At 42.5% G+C, this 22,036-nt stretch overlaps 1 protein-coding gene across 1 annotated transcript in view; it reads left to right on the top strand.

Annotated features, from left to right (window-relative positions):
• The window catches only part of FNDC7 (fibronectin type III domain containing 7), a 22,660-nt gene extending 1,166 nt beyond the window's left edge, over positions 1-21,494 (top strand). Inside the window, exons 3-12 of the mRNA XM_007449337.1 lie at positions 3,213-3,467; positions 4,585-4,845; positions 7,096-7,353; positions 7,980-8,234; positions 9,882-10,139; positions 10,695-10,949; positions 12,250-12,504; positions 14,089-14,349; positions 17,735-17,764; positions 21,429-21,494. Of these exons, the coding sequence (XP_007449399.1) occupies positions 3,213-3,467; positions 4,585-4,845; positions 7,096-7,353; positions 7,980-8,234; positions 9,882-10,139; positions 10,695-10,949; positions 12,250-12,504; positions 14,089-14,349; positions 17,735-17,764; positions 21,429-21,460 (2,120 nt within the window). The 3' untranslated portion in view covers positions 21,461-21,494. The remainder of the gene's footprint in view (positions 1-3,212; positions 3,468-4,584; positions 4,846-7,095; positions 7,354-7,979; positions 8,235-9,881; positions 10,140-10,694; positions 10,950-12,249; positions 12,505-14,088; positions 14,350-17,734; positions 17,765-21,428) is intronic.
• The last annotated feature ends 542 nt before the right edge of the window (positions 21,495-22,036 follow it).

Here is a 22,036-nt window from a genome sequence, read left to right as displayed (position 1 = left end):
TCCCTACAGGCCTCTCCTGGCTCATACATTCTAGAAATTTAAGTCCCTAGAATGGTAACTTATGTTCAATGAAATTTAGATTATCTGAAGGAACCATATAATATCAATTATATCACCAATAAACTTAGTAATTCAGCACAAATAAGAACAAATATTATTTATTATTTTGTATATACCACAGAAAAGGAAATGTAAATAAGGCAATTAAAATGTTTGATATAGATTTTTGGCTGAGCCATAAAATCCATGCTTATACAATAGGTTTTTAAAAATTATTATTTCATGCTTTATTCTTACTCACTTATTCTTGAGACACCTTCAGGATTGAGCAGGAAACTGTGAGAAGGACTATTTGGCCATAAACAAAGTGATTTTTAAAAAATCAGTGGCCCTTCAATTGGATAAAATCTAGTTCTGCTATCTCTTAGAGGGTCCCAGGACCACAGGACACACTGAACCCTCAGAACAGGCCTCTTTTTAGTCCCACATTATCCACACTATTTGAGAGAAAGAATGGGGCAGACTGATAACACTGGTGATGCTGTTAATTGATTCATCCTATCTTTTCAATAGATGTGATGTGTTTTATTGATACTGTATAGGAGGTTTCATTTGGGGGGTGTGTATTCTGATTCTTTTTGGGCTCTGGCATCGGCTGTTTAATCTGTGTCTGGCCACTGGGGCCACATGGGCTAATTTAGATCTCTGAGTTGGTAGAATGCACAGATGCTGTGACTCAAAGGGTTTCATTTTTGACTAATCAGAGTGGTTGATTGCAAATCTAGGGAATAAATTTTTCTCTTTCATCAGTGCAGTAAGCGGCCCAAATACAGAACAAAGAAAGAATGAAGAACTGCTGCTAATTTATGGAGACTTACACGTCCTGCTCAATCTTCTCATCTCTTTAAGGGAAACATAGTACAGAGGTGTTGATCTTTTTTCATTGCTGTTACTGGTCAGATCCTGCTCTAGAACCATGTGTAAACAGGCAATCTCTCTCTCCAGCCTGTGCTTACCCCAGAGTCTCCATAATCCCACCTTCCCTGGCAGCAACCCCTCCATGGCAGTGCCATGCAGTCTGGCTTTTCCAAACCCCAAAATTGCTCATCGTGGTTCACACACACACACACACACACACACTAACCCTTCCTACCTTTCAATGTGCCCTTACATTCACTATTTTACTTAATCTTTACCATCTTAAGATGTAAGCATTTTACATTTCAAAGTAAACTCAAAGATGTAGGAATTATTAATATTCCATATACTCAAGGAAGAAAACTGAGACTAGAAGAGATTAAATCACTTGTATGTGTTCATAGACAGAAGTAAATGGCAGAGCCAGGGCTCAAACCCAGCATTCTGAAATCCAAATCCTTTGCTATTTTCCCGTCATGAAACCCCGCGTTTCATCCTGCTGATACTGGCCTCATGTACTACTATGCTGGGCAAATGTGCCCCTCCCAGCTCAATTCAATATGACAAATTTTGTGGAGTCCTCAGGCCCCTTGACAGGCCTGTGGGGAGATAGCCGGTGTCATGCCAGCCTTTTAGATGCCTTTCAAGCCACTCCATGAAGGCACTGTCATGACAATGTCTGGTTTGGTTGTCATTTATCCAGGAAATTAGTCCATTCCAATGAGCAGGACTGGCTGACAGGAGATAAGATGAACAATGGGGACAAAGGAAGCAGCAGGGATTGAGAGACACCGCAAAGTTAGAGGAAAGAAGGTATTAACAGAGAACAAATAACTGGGGGAGCAGAAAAGGGATGAGTGTGTAGGAGGGATAAATGTGAGACCCCTGCGGGGGCTTTCTATCCCACAACAGGGCGGGCATATAGGCGCTTCCCGCAGAGTCAGCTTCTGCTGGCAAATGGCTAAGATGAGCCCCTGCAACTTTTCCCCAGCATTTATAACCATCATGGTTTTCTTTTGATGGCAAAGGAGACAGTCCTGGGTGATGTTCAAGGAACGTCTGGCCAGTGCACAGTGGACTCTTTGTTCATTCTTGCAGCACGGTTATTTCTGAGATGCTGCCGAAGCCAACTTTCTGGGCTATGGGTACAGAAAGAGAAGTTGTCTGTATCACGCACATGGGGTTTTGCAGGTTGGGGTCTGCTGGAGGGAGGGAGTTGATACTGGCAAATCACACATTTGGACAGTATTTACTTCTCCTCTTTGCCCCAGAGTTTTGTTTTGCACTTTAGTTTTGAACTTGGCATATAGTGATTTTACCCAGCAAATGCAGTACATTAAATATAAAAGACCAATTGCCAGCTTCAAACCTAAAACCCAGATATTTTTGTTTGACCTTTTTTTTACTTGGACCTCCCACACCCAGGGCATTTTTGAGTCCGTGGAGTTTTGCAGAGTAGTAAATCTGATTACCACGTTGTATCTTCTACCCCATGCCCAAAGTATAGGAATGCCTTGTGTAAACTCATGACATAAGCATTCACAGCCTCCTGGCAAACCATGGCCAGGCCCAGGTGAGGAGGGACCCCGGCATCTCATTCTTAGGCTGGGGCAGATGTTTTGATAGAGAAGGAGAGAATAAAGTTGATTTTTATTTTATATAGAAGAATCTGAAAATTGTTACACTCTGATAATATTAAAGACAGTACGCTCAATTATGAAGCAAAGAACTCAATTCTCCCCCTTCCTCCATTAGATTAAATGCCACTTGGAAAATGTGCAAAGTGCATGGGTGGAAATCACAGCCTCGACAGAGGTGGGGTATGAAGGTGGACCCTTGCTGGAGACGTCGCATAGAAGTGGGGCAGGGAGGGGAGACCCGTGACAGAGGGGATTCACAGAACGCCAGACTGGAGTAGCCTCCAGAATGGAAGCCCTCAGTTACTCTCTCCCTCCCCTCAGAGTTCTTCTCCCAATCACTCCCTACTCTTAGTTAACTCTTTTAAAAGTACAAAAAGTGCAAATTATCCCGGAGGCAACTGGGAAAAACCTCTTTGAAGTCCCATTCCTGAATGGGAGGTTTGAGCTTTCTTGCTCTCTTCTGGAGAGTAGCTTTGCCTTTCTTTTCCTCTGTTTTTTTTGTTTGTTTGTTTGTTTGTTTCTTGATCTGGAAAACAAGGGCAAGGTTTATGTCTGAAGGATGACATGAGAATGACTTAGTTTGAAAGTAAAATGATGAAAGAAGTAATCCTTATAGGTACCCTAGCTAATGTACACCTTCAAAATCTCTTTCAGCTCCCAAAATACCCGCTATCGATCAGGCGTATTCAAAACTCAGCAACAGCATCACTGTGGAATGGGCTACAGTGCCAGGGGCCACCGGTTACCTCCTCACGGCCAGAGACGGGAACGCTGTCATTGAAACCGTGGTGGCCAGTTCCCCAGGCACTGTGATGGGCCTGAAGGCAGCAACCTTGTACCAAATCACCATCAGATCCATCAGTCCTGCTGGGAGAAGCCAGGCATCGCCTCCAAAACAGGCAAAGACAGGTAGCTGGATGCTCATCCTCTGTTGAGCAATTTCTTGTGAGTGACCTGGATCAATTATACTGAGGATACAAATGCATGATGTAATTCTGTGTCATGTGAATGTCTATGAGTCAAGGCCCAGAAGTGAAAGCCACCAAGTGACTTTTTTTTGGAATTCAAATGTCTGTGGAGGAGGTGGTATGTAAATTCCAGATGCTTTGGAAAATAAAACCCATTTCTGGGTATCTTTAAAAGCATCCGTGCTTTTAAATCTCTGAAAAAGGGATTTCTGTTTTATTGTTTGTTGGTTGGTTTTATAAATTTATTTTTGGCTGCATTGAGTCTTTGTTGCTGTGTGCAGGCTTTCTCTAGTTGTGGAGAGCGTGGGCTACTACTCTCCGTTGCGGTGCACAGGCTTCTCATTGCAGAGCATGGGCACTAGCGTGTGCAGGCTTCAGTAGTTGTGGCACACGGTCTCAGTAGTTGTGGCTCGCGGGCTCTAGAGTGCACTCTCAGTAGTTGTGGTGCACGGGCTTAGTTGCTCCACAGCATGTGGGATCTTCCCGGACCAGGGATAGAACCCGTGTCCCCTGAATTGGCAGGTGGATTCTCAACCACTGCACCACCAGGGAAGCCCAGGGATTTCTGTTTTTAACCTCAATTATCAATAAAGACCATGTGGAATAAAGAACACATAGAAGTGATTCTGCTGCACTTTGACTTGTTTGAAATAAAACTATTTAGAGTTTGTCATCAGCATGACTTAAATTGATTTGATAAAGTTGTACCTCAGCATATTTCTGAAAGGTTGCATGCATGTTAAAATAGTATAAACTATTATTCCCCCCATTGATTTATATTATGATTACAGGGAGGTTTTATCTAATTTATTACCAACTTCCAGTTGAAGGTATGCCTAATATTAGAATTTCTCTGTTTCCCCTTCCTCTGCTGAGTCATCTGTAATTAATACACATTTAAATAACAATTGTTTAATGGAACTCTATCATGAATCCTATTGCAAAGCAAATAATTTTTTCATAATATGGATAATCAACATCAAATTACCTCTTCCTAAATTTGAATTAGCCTCTCTTGCACTTTCATAACACAAATGCACAGGTTTTTGTCTTTGTAGTGCTGGCTGCACCAATTCTACAAGTAAGCTCTCCAAGTCCAGACTCTATTCTTGTGCAGTGGGAAACCGTATATATGGCAAGTGGATTTTCTGTGTCCATTATGCGAGCTAATGGTTTGGGGAGAATATGGAAAGAAAATACCACCAACACCTCCTTGACATTCACCAATTTAGACGCTGGGACTCTCTACACCATAAAGGCCTATGCATGGAATGCCAGTGGAACACCTGGGGATGACTCCACCTGCAATCAGAGAACAGGTAAGGACTTCGCAGCTCAGTCCCAACCTTCTCCTTTTTGATTAATGAGAAGGGCTGTGCATTGAAGTCACTGAGAGCAGTGTTAAGTGATAAGTACAGAGCGGCTGGCAGCAGCTATTTAAATTTATTATGAGCTTATTTATAGTGTCTTGATAATTCCTCCTCGGTGGTTTAAATGCTTACGGCATGTGTAAAGAAATGCTGCTCAGGGCTTCCCTGGTGGCGCAGTGGTTGAGAGTCCGCCTGCCGATGTAGGGGACACGGGTTCGTTCCCTGGTCCGGGAAGATCCCACATGCCACGGAGCGGCTGGGCCCATGAGCCATGGCCGCTGAGCCAGCGCGTCCGGGGCCTGTGCTCCGCAACGGGAGAGGCCACAACAGGGAGAGGCCACAACAGTGAGAGGCCCGCGTACCGCAAAAAAAAAAAAAAAAAAAAGAAATGCTGCTCAGAGCTCACAGAGCATGGCACCACCCCCCCAGAGCCAACTTATTTTCAGCTTACATGTTCAATATCACACAGTAGGAGATAATTCTTAGTAGGTTTACCAGTCACCTCTTGTCCCTTCATAGGTTCAGACCAAGAGTAGAGACAAAAAGAACTGGGCCTCGGGGCTTCCTTGGTGGCGCAGTGGTTAAGAGTCCGCCTGCCGATGCAGGGGAAACGGGTTCGTGCCCCGGTCCGGAAAGATCCCACATGGCGCGGAGCGGCTGGGCCCGTGAGCCATGGCCGCTGAGCCTGTGCGTCCGGAGCCTGTGCTCCACAAAGGGAGAGGCCACAGCAGTGAGAGGCCCGCGTACCGCAAAAAAAAAAGAACTGGGCCAAACAAGAATTTATTCAGCAGACATTTAATAAGTGCGTCCCAACTTTCAGCTGGCATTGCTCTAGAGGCACAGCAACAAAAAAACCCAAACTTCCTGTTATGGCACTTTGTGCTGTGGTGGGAATCAATATTTCAGATATATTTCCCAAAGTCCTCAGTCTGGGCCTGAGGTCAACGAGGGGCTTCCCACCACCTCTCCTCCAGCTATAGGCTGAGAAGCTGATGCATGGTGTGTGTTCTCACAATCCCCATTGCAGGGATACCTGACCAGGGCATCCTACTACATGATGACTAGATGCCCAAACTGAGCTGCTGCTCTGAGCCAAAAGAATGAGATGGAGAGAGAGGGAAGGAGAGAGATTTTTCCTTTTCTTGAGGTAGAGTGAGTCATCCTCTGACAATATGGCCTAGTAGATGCCGGACTCACCAACCAGATTAGCTGTTTCATCTCTTGGGGAGGACCAAGGATAAAGTGGAAAGAAACCAGAAATGTTCTCTCCAACAGTTCCTACTTTGGAGGGGAGTGGAAGCCCCATTGTCTATAGGCCGAAGCCGAAACGTAGGGAGAAGTGAAGGGTTTGCCTTTTATATTACTTCTCCAGGCAGAAATCAGAGCAAGGTGACCCTAAGGTGATTCATGATGGGCCTGGTGAGTCAGGATGTCTGTGACAAACCAGTCTCTCTGGGCCTCTTCCAAGACATTCATTCATTCTTTCTCTCCACAAACATTTATTGAGGGCCTCAAGCTTTTTTAGGCGGATAAGCCTGATGAAAGGCATATTTCTAAGAATGCAGAGGAAGTCGTTTTAGAGATGCTAAAAAACTGCCTTCCTGTGTGACCATCACACTTGATACTTTCCTTTTTTCCCTTTGATTTAGAATAGAAAGTCTGCTCTTCTGTAAACAGCTGTGACCTAAAAGCTCTTACATGTCTTAGCATGTGTCAAAAGTAAAGAAGGAATGTTGTTGAAACTAATCTGTTTAACTTTATCAATCTATAAGAGAATATTTGACCTACCACTTGATAACATACCCACATGGCCCTCTTAGCCCTTCACATTTATAATTTCATTTAATTATTTCTATCACTTATCAAATTGTGCGTTCACTCATTCATTTATTCAAGATATTTATTTAGTACCTCTATGTGCTAGGATCTGTTTTACAGATGAGAAAAATAAATAAATAAATAACAAAAAGATTAAATAACATGGCCTAAGTCATATAGCTAGTTATGAGTTTGCATAGTTAATGGGAGATGTGTTAGCAGTTCTCAGGTACCCTAAATCCCAATTTTATGCTTTGTACACTTGCAAGTAACATATGATTGGAGTACTCCATCCTCCAAGCTCTGCAATATTGTTAGGTCAAATCTTACTTGGGATCTTGAAGTTACTGCAAAAATCTTAATTGTTTCTCAAAAATGTAGGTCCTCGTGCTCCTGCCAACATTCAAGTCTCTTTTGATAGTGGTTCTCTGAAGGCATCTGTTTCATGGGCACCGACAGAAGGAGCTTTCAACTATACCGTGATGGCTTTGACTGACTCTTCTAGGCTGAGCTGTAGTACGACTTTCAGTTCCTGCACCATCTCCTCTCTCCAGTGTGGAACCGAGTACCTGATTTCAGTTTTAGCAACTAATGATGCCGGATCTAGCAGATCAATTTCAGCAGTGACCCTGAAAACTGGTATGTAAACAAGAGTGAGATCACTGGGAGGTTGGTAAGCCAAAGTGACTACCATCAGGGAAACAAATAACCACATGACAATGTTCCAGAACACTCTAGAAAAAGCAAAAATGAAAGCCTGGTCTAAATGAAAGTGTTGAGTTGGACTTTCTGATGAGTTTGAATAATGTTGATAGTGAAACCAGATCTCGTGCATTGGAAAAAACACTGAAAATTAGGAAACCTGGTTCCTATTCCAGATCTTTCACTAATTAGTTTATTTTCTTTTGCATTTGTAAAGTTGTAAATATTCTAGGATCCAGTTTGAGTGATACACAACTCTAGCTGTGCAGTACAGATAGTGGTCTTATTTACATCATGTTTCACAGACCTAGGCCTGGTGGGAGCTATTTTTTTAAGATAAAGATGGAATGTCTATAGTTTGGGATATGTGTTTAGATATCTTCCCACGTTCATTCCCATCAAAGAGATAAAGACATACATATGTGGAGGTCTATACTTCAATTTAGAAATATCTGTGTGTTTTGGGGATGAGAACTAACATTTAGTGAAGAGCTACTATGCAAAGATGCAAAGAAAATCTCTTGCAGTACTCTCACAACTGTTTATTATTTATCATTTCCTAGTTGCTTGTGCACCTGGAAGGGTGACAATCCAAGAAGATCCCCCTGGCCACCTGTCTGTGGCTTGGTCCAACATGCATCTGGGTGATTACTATGTGGCCTTTGTGAAGAATGACGATGGCTTGGAAGTACACTGCAACACCTCCCTCACCCAGTGCAATTTCTTATCTGAGTGTGGCTTCACTTACTTTATTAGTGTTTTTGCCTATAACAAGGCAGGACAGAGTCCTTTGGGTGATGTATTTAATTATACCACAGGTGAGTTGCACTTGATGCTTGTAAAGGGAGTTGAGTTCTGAGTTCATTAAACTCAGCAGCAGAATGGATCATCCATTGCACTTACTTACCTAGACCACCTGGGAGCCATTCTAGGGCCAAGAATGGAAAGTGAATCTCTTCTTTCACATCCTTTCCAGACTAGGGAATTTGGACTCCATGGACTCAAGCTTAATAAGAATGAAAGGTTTAGGAGTGAAAAGAAGGGAAAGAATGTTGTTATTCAAGCTTGCTCTGAAAAGTTGAACCCTCCACCAAGATCTACTCAGTGTTCAGCCCTGTGCTGGAGGCTGAAGGGGAGGTGATCCTTAGGTCTCAGAGTTTACTCTTTCCACAAGCCCAGAAAACAGGGATGCAATGATAAAGATTCTATAAGGTGTGGAGGGCTTTGGAGTAGGACACCTGGGTTTAAGTCCTAACTTGACCACCAACTCATTTGCAAAATGGGAATAATGATGTCTACCTTGCTAAGTTCCTTAGTATCTGCTACTGCAAAATGGGGCAAATAATAATGAGAACATGAATATGAAAAGGTCTTTGTATATGAGAAAAGCACAATGCAAATATTTTTATTAGCATCATTATTATTGTTACTATTATTCTCCACTAGGTTTGGGTCTTCAAAGGGCAGGGATCGTATTTTATTTATCTCTCATCCTGAATGCTTATCATAGTATGACTGGCATATGGGAGATGCTCGATTTTTAAAGAATGAATGGAGTGAGTGACAAAATTAATTAACTATATTGACAAACAAGAATACTATAATTATATAAATAACGATACTAGCTGGAATACAACACATTTTTAATATTTATTTATTTGGTTGCACCTGGTCTTAGTTGCAGCAGGAGGTCTCCTTAGCTGTGGCATGTGAACTCTTAGTTGTGGCATTCTTGTGGAATCTAGTTCCCTGACCAGGGATTGAACCTAGGCCCCTACATTTTTACCAAGATGAAGGAATCGAATAATTGGTGCCTTTGGAATTTAGAGTCAGAGGCTATCAATAAGGTCTCAAGAGCACAGGAGTGTCTTCCGGAGGGAGTGGCCTTGAACTGTATCTTTAAGGATAATGGAATGTAGGTGGGGCAAGAGCATTCCAGAGAAACCCCCTGTGAGTTAGACACATGTCAGAATTTGTCTGTGAGGTAGTGTAGGGCCTCTTCTAAAATCTACTAATACAATGCTTCTTCCCCTCCTCCGCCCCCTAGTTTTATCTAGTTTAGTGTCTGGAAAGACTGATAGGATCTAAAGTTAAACTAAACATGATTTTGTCAGGCAGAAGAAGGGAACCTCATTCCAGTAGCACGAACACAACCTTTGAGGCATAGGGAAATAAAAGCGCCTGTGGGAATTGAGGGGTCTGGTGAGGCAGGGGATGGGGAAGGGCAGCTGGACATATCGACTGGGTAGAGTTTGTAATAACCTTGAATGTCATGCATAGAGAATTTATCCTCTACGTGGTGGGTGTTAGGCCAGGATTGGAGCTGGACAGACCTGTAGGAGATTGTTGCAGTGACTTAGGAGGGTAGTGCAGAGGCTCTGGGCACAGAGACGCCAGGACTCAATGCCACTCTGACAGCATGGCTCCTGTACTGACCTCCGCTCTCTCTCTGTTCCTGCTCTCAGCCCCCTGTTGTCCTGGTGACATTAACCCTGTGTTGGTGTCCAGTGACAGAGTAGAGATCGTCTGGTCTCCCGTCCGTGGTGCCGAACTTTATGAAACCAAGGCTGTAGATGGGTTCAGCGTGGTTGAATGCAATGACACTGTTCCGGCTTGCACCCTTTCTGCTCTAGAGTGTGACACCAAGTACAACATCACGGTGTATTCCTTCAGTGAAGTCCGGGGCAGCAATACGTCATGTACTTCCCGATTTATAACCACAGGTATGATACAGCAAAGATTTCATTCATTGATTCTGAACGGCTCCCCCCCAGCTATGTCCCTCAGGAAGGGCATTCAGTAAAAAGGCTAACTGCCATTAGCCACCCTGTTGTGGTGAGTCTGAGAGCCCCTGTTTTACTAAGGAGAGGCAGAAGAGAAGGTGGAAGAGGGGAAGAGGACAAAAAGGAAATAGGAGACCATGGGGAGAGTGGAAGGTTTTGCTAGAGATTACCTTTTCACTTCCTCCTCCTTTGGGGCCCCCTGCCTGTATTCACACCATGAAGGTTAAGACCACAAATGTTTGTCCTAATTACTTTCGCTATTGGAGTTCAAATGGCTCCTTAACATTTTCTAATTAGTCCGACGCTATGGGAACCCAATACCATACGTCAATGTCAACAAGGTTTCCACACAAAGGCTCTATGAATTTGCCCTACGTGCATGGTATGGTCGAAAGTAATGATCTCATTTGAGGGGGAAAGGTCAGTTTTAGACCAAATGGCACGTGTGATATTTTTGATTCTGACTGTTCCAATTCATAATCTAAAATCTCTTAGCTCCTTGCAGTCCTGAAATCAAAAATGTTTCGAAGGATGCCTTTTCCATGATTAACGTGTACTGGCGATCCACTAATGATGAGGCCACTTACACGGTGACTGCCCAGGGAGAGAAAGGGCTGCACCGGTGCAGCAGCAAGGGAGAATCCTGCACCTTGTGGGGCTTGCCCTGCGGCTCAGTGTTCTCCGTCACCGCTGTGGCTGAAACACCAGCAGGACGGAGCCTGCCCAGCTACAGTGTGCCCTTAGAAACGGGTATGTAGCAACCACAGCCTGAACCTCAACTTCAATGGGGTCCTTAGGAATAGTTTTAGGACATGAACTTTCTTATTTGATTTACCCTAAGTGTGATAGAAATACCTTAAACTCAGAGAGGCCTTTCAAAGAGCCCCAGTCTTAGAAAACTTTCACACAGGTTCTGTAAAAGTATCATCTGAAGGCTCTAATATATTCAAATACCAACATCAAAGGAGGAATACATTGACTCAGCAAAAACATTTATTTGAATTCGTATTCCCCCATGACACAATCTACCAAAACAACTAACAAGTGACCAAATGAGCTAGTTTATTATTTACTTCTTTGGTTCAGCCCTTTCAAATCTTTCTCTAAAAAATGCTTTCTGAGTTTCAGTTTCCTAATTGCTAGAAGGGGATAATGGCTTTATCGGGTGGCTGTGAATATTACGTTATTTATGTTGCAGAGCACTTAGAGTGCCTGATGCACAGTAAGAGCATGATAAACGAAAGCTGTTATTGCTTCATAGCATTGTGTGTGAATGAAATTTAGCAAATTACTTAAAGCCTTTGGACATTATTTTCTCCTATATACAACTATAGATGGCACTTTAGACTAGACAAGTTGAAACGTAAAGAGCAGCAGAACAGAGACAATGCCAAATACGCAGGAAGATTCCAGATATTCTATATCCTGTATAATGGATCTTTGAAAAGTTCAGAATTGGTTGTGGTACTCTTAGGTGGCTAAGAATATTTTGAGCTTTTATATCAGCTCTGTACTATGAAATGCATGAGAAAGGCAAAATACATTTCATTGCAAACGTTAAGATATATTGTGAGAAAAGGTGAATGCAACCATTGCTTTAAAATTTGCAATTGGAATTGTTAAGGTTGGAGAACAACAAAGGGTTTCTTTCTTATTCTGAAAAAAATTGGGGAGAATCTCACATTACCCATAGCCAGTTATTGCACTGCATTCTTGGGGAAAGCACCTGCTATATACAGTGATGTTAAATAACGTATCAGAGGGAATGAGATTTTACTTAACAAAAGAAAAATTTTTAAGTCTTTTATTAATTTATCTTTATTGAAGTGTAGTTGAGGTACAATGTTATAGAAGTTACAATATAGTGATTCACAATTTTTAAAGGTTATATTCCATTTACAGTTATTAAGGACATTTTGATTAACAGTTGAAGGTTTGAGAAATTTAGGATATTGAATGAAACACAGGCAAAATACCATACTTGGTTAGTTTTCACAAATAACCCTCACTGGAAATAAATCCCCAATTTTTTTCTCTTTCCTCATTTAAGTGCCATGCTGTCCAGCCAGTCTGACAGTAACTCAGGTCACACAATCGGTAATCAACGTGAGCTGGACTGTTGGGACTGGCGCCCAAACCTATGTGACAGTTCTAGAGTCACACACTGGACAGTCTAAGTGTCACACCCATCAAAACCACTGCCTCCTGGGATGCATCACATGCGGCATCAATTACACAGTGGCATTAAAAGCAATTAGTGCCACTGGGTTGACTGCGGACTGTGGCTACCAAAGTTATTCCTCAAGTAAGTGAATTCTAACCTCTAGCTCTAGAGTATCAACAAGGACTTTGACTATTATAGATCCAGTCATAGCCTTTCCATCTCATTTTAAAAGATGCTGCATCTCCACCAAGCTCGCATGGTAAGTTCAGATTACTTTCTAAAATGTTTACAGTTTTCCTCTTGACTTAGGACCTCAAAGGTTCAGAGGCTTCTGTTAGTAGTTGGTGAATTAACTCCTCTGGTAACAAGGTTCAGGTGTTACTTTTTCTGAAAGAAGTATAGGTTTTTATATGACCCAGCTACCTGCAGCACAGAGTAACTCGGTCTGGCAGAGTTTTCAGAAAGCATTTAGATCACACATTCTATTTGGCTTGAATTTTTCTTTCTTCTTCTTATGCTACTACCTCACTCTTCTAAACCACTCCAGCTTTTTCTATGGTTTCTTATTTCAACAGGTTAACAGAGCACGGTATTGCATCTTGTTCTTCACGAAGACCAAGCCACTAGGAAATAGCGGGAAAAGTAGGGAGTGGTACAGGGTTAGCAAATAAGATTTCTCTGGTGTGATTCTAGTCCACTGAAGTGGCTGCTTGGAGAACTGTTTTGAAAAAATCTTCTAAGGATGCTTCTCAGGCTTAATGGGAGAGAGTACGATGACCAGTTAGCTGTATCTGCCCCGAGGCATGGAGTGGGAGAGTTGAAATATAATTTTGGCATCCCAAAGGTAGTAGAGTGAGTCTTCAACTAGGAGCTTAAAGACCTGGCTTCTTAAGCTGCACCGCGTTATCTTATTCTCTGATTCCATTTCCTCATTGGTAAGAGAAATAGGGATGATCATGATATGAAAGTACTTAAAATGTGCTACACATACATAAGCTGGATTATCATTCCTTTTGTCCTATTAGCTTTCATTAGGTTTGCTGCCTAATTTTTCACCTTGATATCCAGTTCTGGAAATATGGCCCATTGCTTACCTTCACACCTAAAAAACCTTTTTTTCTTTAAAGAATAAATCAAAGAAGTCTATCTGTAACTGTAAATAATGCTATTATACAATAGCATTTTTATTTTAGTTACTGAGGAATCCACCATTTGACACCTAATATGTGGCCTGCTCAAGGTATTCAGGAAAAGAGAAAAGAAAAGTACCCAGTCAGCTAGCATGGATGAAGAGTGGACCAACGACAGGTGTCATGCTACTCAGCTCAGCAAAATAGGTCTTTTCAGTTAATGCTGAATGCACTTAATTATATTTAAATTGAATCCCACTAAAATCATATGAAAATAGGGCATTATGAGAGATCTTGACAAGAATTCTGTGCATTTGACTCATAAAGTTTGAGTCATATACAATACATATCTGCCAAGCGTGGACTTTTGGCCTCACCATTGTTCTCTATTAAAAACTCATGCCCCACCTCACCCTCACACATGGATTTCTAATCATGTGACCCACCACAAGGAACTTGAATACTCCCTCAAATCTTGCTCTAATCATTTATTATTGAGTAGGCTACTTACGTTGTTTCCCCATAGTAACAAAGGCCAGGTTTGTGGTGATGGTGGAATAGTGATGTGTTTGTTTTTGTTTGTTTTATCCTTCAGGTTCCTGCTGCCCTTTGGGGGTGAAATTATATAGGCTGGTCCCTAATGGCATCCGGATCTACTGGCAGGCCTCCAGGGGCTCTGCCAATTACAGCACTGATCTCTATGGTTCCAAAGGCATTTTCACGTGTGCCCCAAGCGCTGGCCTCAGTTTCTGTGATATCACCGAGATACCCTGCGGGGATGTATATACTGTGATGGTCTCCCCAGTTGCTGAGATAGGACTGAAGCTTACTTTCTGTCCAAAAAAAATATATTCAGGTAGGGCAAATTATGACCCTTTATTTAAAACTAGCCCTCAACTCAATCTGAATTAAGACTCAGAACAATCACAGTTACTTGCTATGTAGGAAGGTCAAAGAGGCCATATGACATTTTGTACATCCTGCAGGCAGATTCTGGCTACTGGGGACCCCAAGCTTCTTTGGAATTGTGATGCTTTATTATTACTTGATTTGGAGACACCCCTCTCATCCCTCTCTCTCTTTTCTCCTTCAGAAAAAGGACCAGATGCTTGCTGCTTAAACAGTAAAGCAGATTTAAAATGATTTTCTGCTTTGAGATTTGGGGATAGGTTTGTAACATAGTGTTAGAGATCATGACAAACAACCCGAATGTTTGAAATAAGAGACTTGAACTTTTATTTGCACAGATTCAGACTTATGACTGAGGGAGAGTTGGAGGATCAGAAAAAAACAAATTTATAAATCATAAGCTAGGTTTGGAAATATGAGTGGGCAGACAGTCTGTGATCACAAAACACACGAATGTCAGCCACTGCCATCTCACCAGAGCTGGCAGAAAAACATTAGCAATTCTCCTGCTCTGTATTCCAACACGTTCTGCTACCTTGCCCAGGGCATAGTCATGTATTTTTCATATATTTCTAAAATAAAATAAAATGAAGAGATGATGAAGCCCTAGAACTTTGCAGGTGAACACAAGAAGAGGAATAAATATTGGCTCAGAAACTTTACTAATAACCAGAATCTAAAATTTCCAATTATGGGTTGGTGACAAGAAGGTTCAAGGTGGCTCCTGGTGATGGAACCAGGCCAGGTCCTCTTCAGGGGGTGTTCTTGCTGTCCTTGGTTGTCATGCTCTGATTCCTTGCTTTTTCATTATCTTGTCCAGAGGACAAGCTGGCCCAAAGCATGGCCCTATGGGAAGGGCGAGGAATAGGTTGTCGGGCTGAGGATGAGCTCTTAGAAAGTTCTAAGAGCCTACAGGTCAACAACAATACTCCACTATATTTGCATAATATTTTGAAATTTATCAAGCGTTTTCATATTCAATATTTCACTGAATGCTCAAAATAACTCTATGAGGTAGGTTCAACAGATTTTATTATCTCCAATATATAAATGAACAAACTGAGACTCAGAGACTCCCAAATCTCTACATACAACCCTTCTCTTCTTCTAACCCCTAAATCCATATGCAAATGTGTTATCTCTACTTAGAGATACGACCCAGGCATTTCAACTCCTCAAGGCCAAAAGGAATTTCTGATCTTCTGCAGTTTTTGATCTTCTGTCATCTTTGTTTCAAGCACTCAAGCTGAAAACCCAGGAGTCAGCTTCCCTCTCCCTCACCCTCCATGTTTTAGTAGTCCCCCAGCCCTGTCCTGTTCACTCCATGATGGTTTCTAAATCCAACTTCTTCTCTTCATTCCTATGGCTACTTCAATATCTCAGGGTCTTACGACCTCTCCCCTATGCTACTACACAAGTCCTGTCCTCCTGCCCTCTTGCCAGTCTTCATACTATTGCTAGAGTTGTCATTCTAGGACACTGACCCAACTGTCTTTCATTCATGCTTCAAAATCCTCAGAAATTTTCTATTGCCCCATAGAATAAAATTCAATCCTCTGAGCATGGCATTTAAGGTCCCTTACAATCTGTCCCCCATCTGTCTTTCTACACCTGCACTATCCAATAGAAATTTAATGCAAGTGTGAAAAATTTAAATTTTCTAGTAGCCATGTTAAAAAGGTAAAAAGAAATAGGTGCAATTAATTTAATAGTATATTTTAGTTAATTTTAATCCAAAATATTCTACTTTTCAACATGGAATCAATATAAAAATTTTATATATTTTTTCTATACTAAGTCTTCAAAATCTTGTGTGCATTTATTTAACACAGCACATCTCAGTTCAGAGTAGCCACATTTGGAATGCTCATAGCTACATGTGGTAAGTGGCCACTGTATTGGACAGTACAATTCTGGGTTCATTCTGCAACATCTCTCCTGAGAAGACTCCGTTCTCTAGTCTAGTCACATGGAAAAATTCACACACATCTGCCCTTGCCACACACACATACCATGGCACATCATGTCTTTGAGGTAATGCAGCACTCCTCTCTTTGCCTGGATTTCCACCCCACCTCAACCAAGGGGACTCCACCAGCCCAAACTCTCCCTCCTCTCTGAAGTCTTCTCCAGTTCTCATAGTCTGAGTTCGTCTCCCTCCTTCATGACTCCGCCTCACTCTTTTCTTCACCACACCATATTACTGTGAGTTGAATGTGTGTTATTTCTGCTAAATGGTAATCTCTTGGACTCTCAGTACTTTGCATGTAACTTTTGCCCAATACATTTTAAATTTAAAAAAGAATGAATAAAAGAGCACATGTGTTAGTCTATGATTATACAGCCAGTAAGTGAGTGATGGAAGTCTGTTCTTTCTCCTACTTCATACTCACAATTCAACGCTTAGAGAGTCATTCCTCTGATAGTTTGTTAGTTGGAACTCTAATACCTTTGGTGGGGTGTTATCTCAAGCCTGTAGCCATTTCACTTTAGTAAGGGTTGGGTGCCTAGACTCAAGTTAAGGAATCTACCTTTGCTCTGTCTCCCTAGTAAAAACCATGCATCTGGGGGAAGGTTTTTGGTTTTGTTTTTTGGTGTGTGTGTGTGTATGTGTGTGTGTTTTTTCTCCAATATCAATGATGCCTTAATCCTGTAATTAGGATGATACTGTAATTGATAATAATGACTAATATTTATTGAGTGCTGTGTGCCAGTCACTATTCTAAGGGCTTTACATGTATTAACTCAGCTGACCCTTATAACAACCCTATGAGGTTATTTTTTTTAATTAATTAATTTATTTGGCTGCATTGGGTCTCCGTTGCTGTGTGTGGGCTTTCTCTAGTTGCGGCGAGCAAGGGCTACTCTTTGTTGCAGTGTGCAGGCTCCTCATTGCGGTGGCTTCTCTTGTTGCGGAGCATGGGGTCTAGGTGCGCGAGCTTCAATAATTGTGGCTCGTGGGCTCTAGAGCACAGGCTCAGTAGTTGTGGCGCACGGGCTTAGTTGCTCTGCGGCATGTGGGATCTTCCCGGACCAGCGCTCGAACCCGTGTCCCCTGCACTGGCAGGCGGATTCTTAACCACTGCGCCACCGGGGAAGTCCGAGGCTGTCACTCTTATTCTTACCACTTAACAGATAAACTGAGGCACAGAAAAGTCAAGTAACTTGTCCAAGTTCATACTGTTAGCAGGTATCTCCTTCTCTTATCCCCTAAGCTGATTCTTACTCATTCTTTGGTTCACTTTCCTATTATTCTTTCTTAAATTATATCTTCACCATCTCAAATACATCAATAAATATATTTTAAATGCTTGTGTTTTTATTTATTACAGTAACCTGTTCTGGAAGTACACTTGGAATGGGTAAGTCATTTTTCTCATGGATACTATAGAAAGGAATTTTTTTTGTTGCTCTTTAAGGTGACTTAAGTCTGGATCAAAGCTGACTCTTCAGGGACTTCCCTGGTGGCTCAGTGGGTAAGACTCTGCACTCCCAATGCAGGGAGCCCAGGTTTGATCCCTGGTGGGGGAACTAGATCCTGTGTGCGTGCCGCAATGAAGTCCTCATGCCGCAACAAAGATGCTGTGTGCCGCAACTAAGACCTGGCGCAGCCAAAATAAATAAAAATAAATTAAAACAACAACAAAGGCTCATGCAGCCCTTAATTTTAAAAAGAAAGCTGACTTCAATTAGAAAGGCAAATGCTTTCTTTCTGTGATGCGAGGGGTCCTTGCTCTCCTCTCCCATAACATTTTCTCCCCTATTAGATTGTCTACCCTCAGATTCCACCAGTGGAGATGAACTCCTTTGGATTCTGAAATTTTTTCAGTCTTCCAGGGTCCCACAGGAAAATGTAAATATGTTTCAGAAAGGCAGCCGCTTCATCCCTCACTTCAGAGAGTGGTTTCCAACCCTGCTATACACTGAGTCACTTTGAGAGCTTAAGAGTAACTGATGCCTAGGCTCTATCCCCAGAAAATCTGATTTAATTGGTTTTGGGTAAAATCTGGGCATCAGGGTTTCTAAAAGCTCTTTGGGTGATTCTAAAGTGTAGCCAAAACTGAGAACTGCTGCTTTAGAGCAGACCTTCTCAAACTTTATTGTGCATCCGAATCACCTGGGGCCTTGTTAAAACCAGATTCTGATTTGGTAGGTGTAGGAAAGATCTGAGACTGCACTACAAACAAGGTCTGGGTGATGCTGGTGACGCCAATACTGCTGGTCTGACCTCACTTTTTTTTTTTTTTAATTAATTTTTGGCTGCGTTGGGTCTTCGTTGCTGCACATGAGCTTTCTCTAGTTGTGGTGAGCGGGGGCTACTCTTCATTGCGGTGCGCGGGCTTCTCATTGTGGTGGCTTCTCTTGTTGCGGAACACAGGCTCTAGGCACCTGGGCTTCAATAGCTGTGGCATGTGGGCTCAGTAGTTGTGGCTCACGGGCTCTAGGGCACAGGCTCAGTAGTTGTGGCGCACGGGCTTAATTGCTCTGCAGCATGTGGGATCTTCCCAGTCCAGGGCTCGAACCTGTGTCCCCTGCATTGGCAGGTGGATTCTTAACCACTGGGCCACCAGGGAAGTCCCTAACCTCACTTTTAGTAGTCAGCTGTTGGAATCTGTTAACAGCCTGCAGAGAGCTAGGATGTCTGCTTCCAGTTTGCGTGGGTGGACATGGCCAGCAGAGGAAAAGGGGTGCTGAAAGGGCAGCTGGAGTAAAGATAACCCTCACTGCCACTCAGGTATGCTCATGGCTGATCCTGTCTAGGCTATTCGGGGTGCCCCACAGAGGCTACTCTTGGCTGGGGCCACGGAGATGACCACACAGAGCTGTGTGTGCTGACCCAGTAAGTAGCATGTACTGCATCACGAGGAATCTTCTAGGAGGCCTGCTTGATTTGGGGTCGTGGGAAAACCCCCAGGGAATATTATCAATCAACCCCAAAGTACAGACAGGACACGTAAACACACATACACATACACATACACACAATCAGACATGGCTGACTTCAGAGAGTGTGAGTGGAAATGAAGCCTTCCTACCAGTAAAGCCCACCAGACAGCCTCCCAGCCTGGGCCAGCTCCCCTCTGAAACTTCCTTCCACTGGTAGGACACATGCTTCTCTGAGCCGCCTGTTCTCTATTTCCTCCCCCAGTCTACTTCTCTGAGCACAGCAGGACTCATGCTTTCTAATTCTGGCCCCACCTGCAGGTCTGAAATAAGAATAATCCCTATTAATTTTTAAAGAGTTTCTGTTTCCAGTGACTACAGGTAAACAGACCTGACTTATTAAAAACAAACTATGTTAGCCTATGGTTTTTGTTTTTCTCTTTTTGATTTCATTTTGTTATACAGCAGAAACTAACACAAGACTGTAAAGCAATTATACTCCAATAAAGATGTTAAAAAAAAAAAAAAAACTGTGAGGAAAGTTCTAAATTATAAAAAATTACTTTAAAAAACTCCCAAAGTACTAATGACCATAAGCCCCTGGTCTTCAGTGAAATGTACATGGGCCTGGGTCTGCATTCTTGGAAACTATTTCCAGTATTATGGCCATTTTAAATTAGTGTTTCCCCTGAGCCATAGAGGGGTAGTAGAAGTGTCTTGGGAGCCCCTAAGAGGTGAGGAGTGGTGTATTGTATTCTGGTCTTCCCTAAGATTTTGTTTTGTCGTTGTCGTTGTTGGCCGCGCCATGCTGCATGCGGGATCTTAATTCCCCAACCAGGTATTGAACCCGTGCCCCCTGCATTGGGAGCACAGAGTCCTAACCACTGGACCACCAGGGAAATCCCTTCCCTAAGATTTTGTTAGAGAAAGAGTCGCAATACTTTTTTTAAAAAAAATGCTTGAAAACCATCACTCTTAGACCTTGCTATTCACCAGCATCACTAGAACACTTGTTCAAAACCGTACAATCTTAGGCCCCACCCAGATATACTAAATCCCCAGATGATTCACATGCATGTTCAAGTTTGAGGATCACTGCTTAGACAGTAGTGTTCAAACTCTGGTGTGCATCAGAATCTCTTGGAGAGCTAATAAAGGATGTAGAGAACCAGGCCTGCTGACGTGGGTAAGACCTGGGCCTTCGTGTTTCTGTCAGGTTCCCAGGTGATTCTGACTCTCCAAGTTTGAGAAGCACTGCTCTAGGTCACTACTCTCCCCTTCCTCTGTCCCTCTGGGCTGGCCCTGATCGTTGCTTCTCCCTTCCTTAGCAATTTCAGTCTTCAACCTGAAGAGATCTGATCCTCTCTTTAAGGAGATCCTTTAGAAATCCTGCAAGACTCTCAAAAAATGAGTATATGGGGGCCTCTACATCGTACAGAATTCACTGTATTAAGGGAGAGATTCTAAATTGCTTCCAATTTCAGCATTTCTCCTCTCTATACACAGGACTAGTTAGATTAGGTCCCTGGCTGACATGGGGCCTCCAGATATGCTAAGGGAAGCCTTGGGAATCTTTTTGTCTACGACTTTTGGTCTTGCTTTACTCTTGGATTATCCTAAAGCTTTTCAACAGCATGAATGGATTTTTTTTAAGAGACAGATCTGGGTTCAAATCTGACCACCATCCCTTACCCTGAGGCAACTTGCTTCAATTCTACGTATAGGTTTCCTCATCTGAAAATTGGAAAAAACTCCTCATAAGATGTTATGAAGATTAAAGGAGATATAAATTGTTGGACACAATGACAGGCCCAAAGTAAGCTCAATTAATAAAAGGCCTGGGGGTGGAGAGGAAAGTTCTTTGTCCTGGGTCAGTAATCTGAGCTCAGACTCTTGGGGAGGTTTCATTTCATCAAGCAGGAGAGAGAACACCTTGCTTAGTTAGAACCTGCTGGTCAGTTTCTTCTGGCCCTTTGAACAGTTCAGATTCTCTTAATTTTGTTTATTTGCTGTGAAGTGCTGCAAAAATAGCATTTCAAATCAAAATGGTAATCTGAACCTCAGAGACATTTAAGGGCTTTTTAAGAAAATGTCTGCAAGTTTAATGCATTTCTTGGCTTCTTCCCTTCTTTGCCTTTTCAGTGATTTACAGAGGGAAGAGAAATGCGGAGTGACATAGTGAACCATGGATAAAAAAAGAGACTTGACTAGTGAGTAATTTAAATTGAAATGATATGATTCAAAGGCAAAGTGTTTTGGGTTTTTTTGCTTTGCTTTAAAAAAATTCTTCCCATATCTTTTTCAGAGCTTCCTCAATTGTTAGTGTGATTAGAGATGGAAAAGATCTATTAGAATACAAAATGCCTCTAGGATAGGACAAATCCTTTTGGCCTTTAGAGAACCACTCTAGCTCCATTTCCTGCAGGAAGGTGTGTCTTCACCTGCACAGGAGTTCAAGATCGGCTGCAGAGAGAACTCAGTAGAGAAATGAATCCAGAAAGTCCTCTGGAAGGCTGCCAGAGTGAGCCAGCACACTGGGAAAGTCCTGGAAATGTGAAAGTTCTGCTTAGCAGAAATTCTTTATTTCACATCCAGACATACTACAGACTTCAGCACACCCACTTCATAAGCATTTCATCGACCCCAGCACTTGCCGTGTGGCCCTCTAGCCATTCAAGAGTTGGACAAGTCCACCCCCAGAGAAGTCGAAATCAAGCCACCACACATAGAGAGCGCTCACCCAAGACGAA

Source organism: Lipotes vexillifer, unplaced genomic scaffold, assembly GCF_000442215.2.
Source record: "Lipotes vexillifer unplaced genomic scaffold, Lipotes_vexillifer_v1.1 scaffold393, whole genome shotgun sequence".
In the NCBI taxonomy this organism is placed as follows: Eukaryota; Metazoa; Chordata; class Mammalia; order Artiodactyla; family Lipotidae; genus Lipotes; species Lipotes vexillifer.
This window is presented reverse-complemented; position numbering and strand designations above follow the sequence as displayed.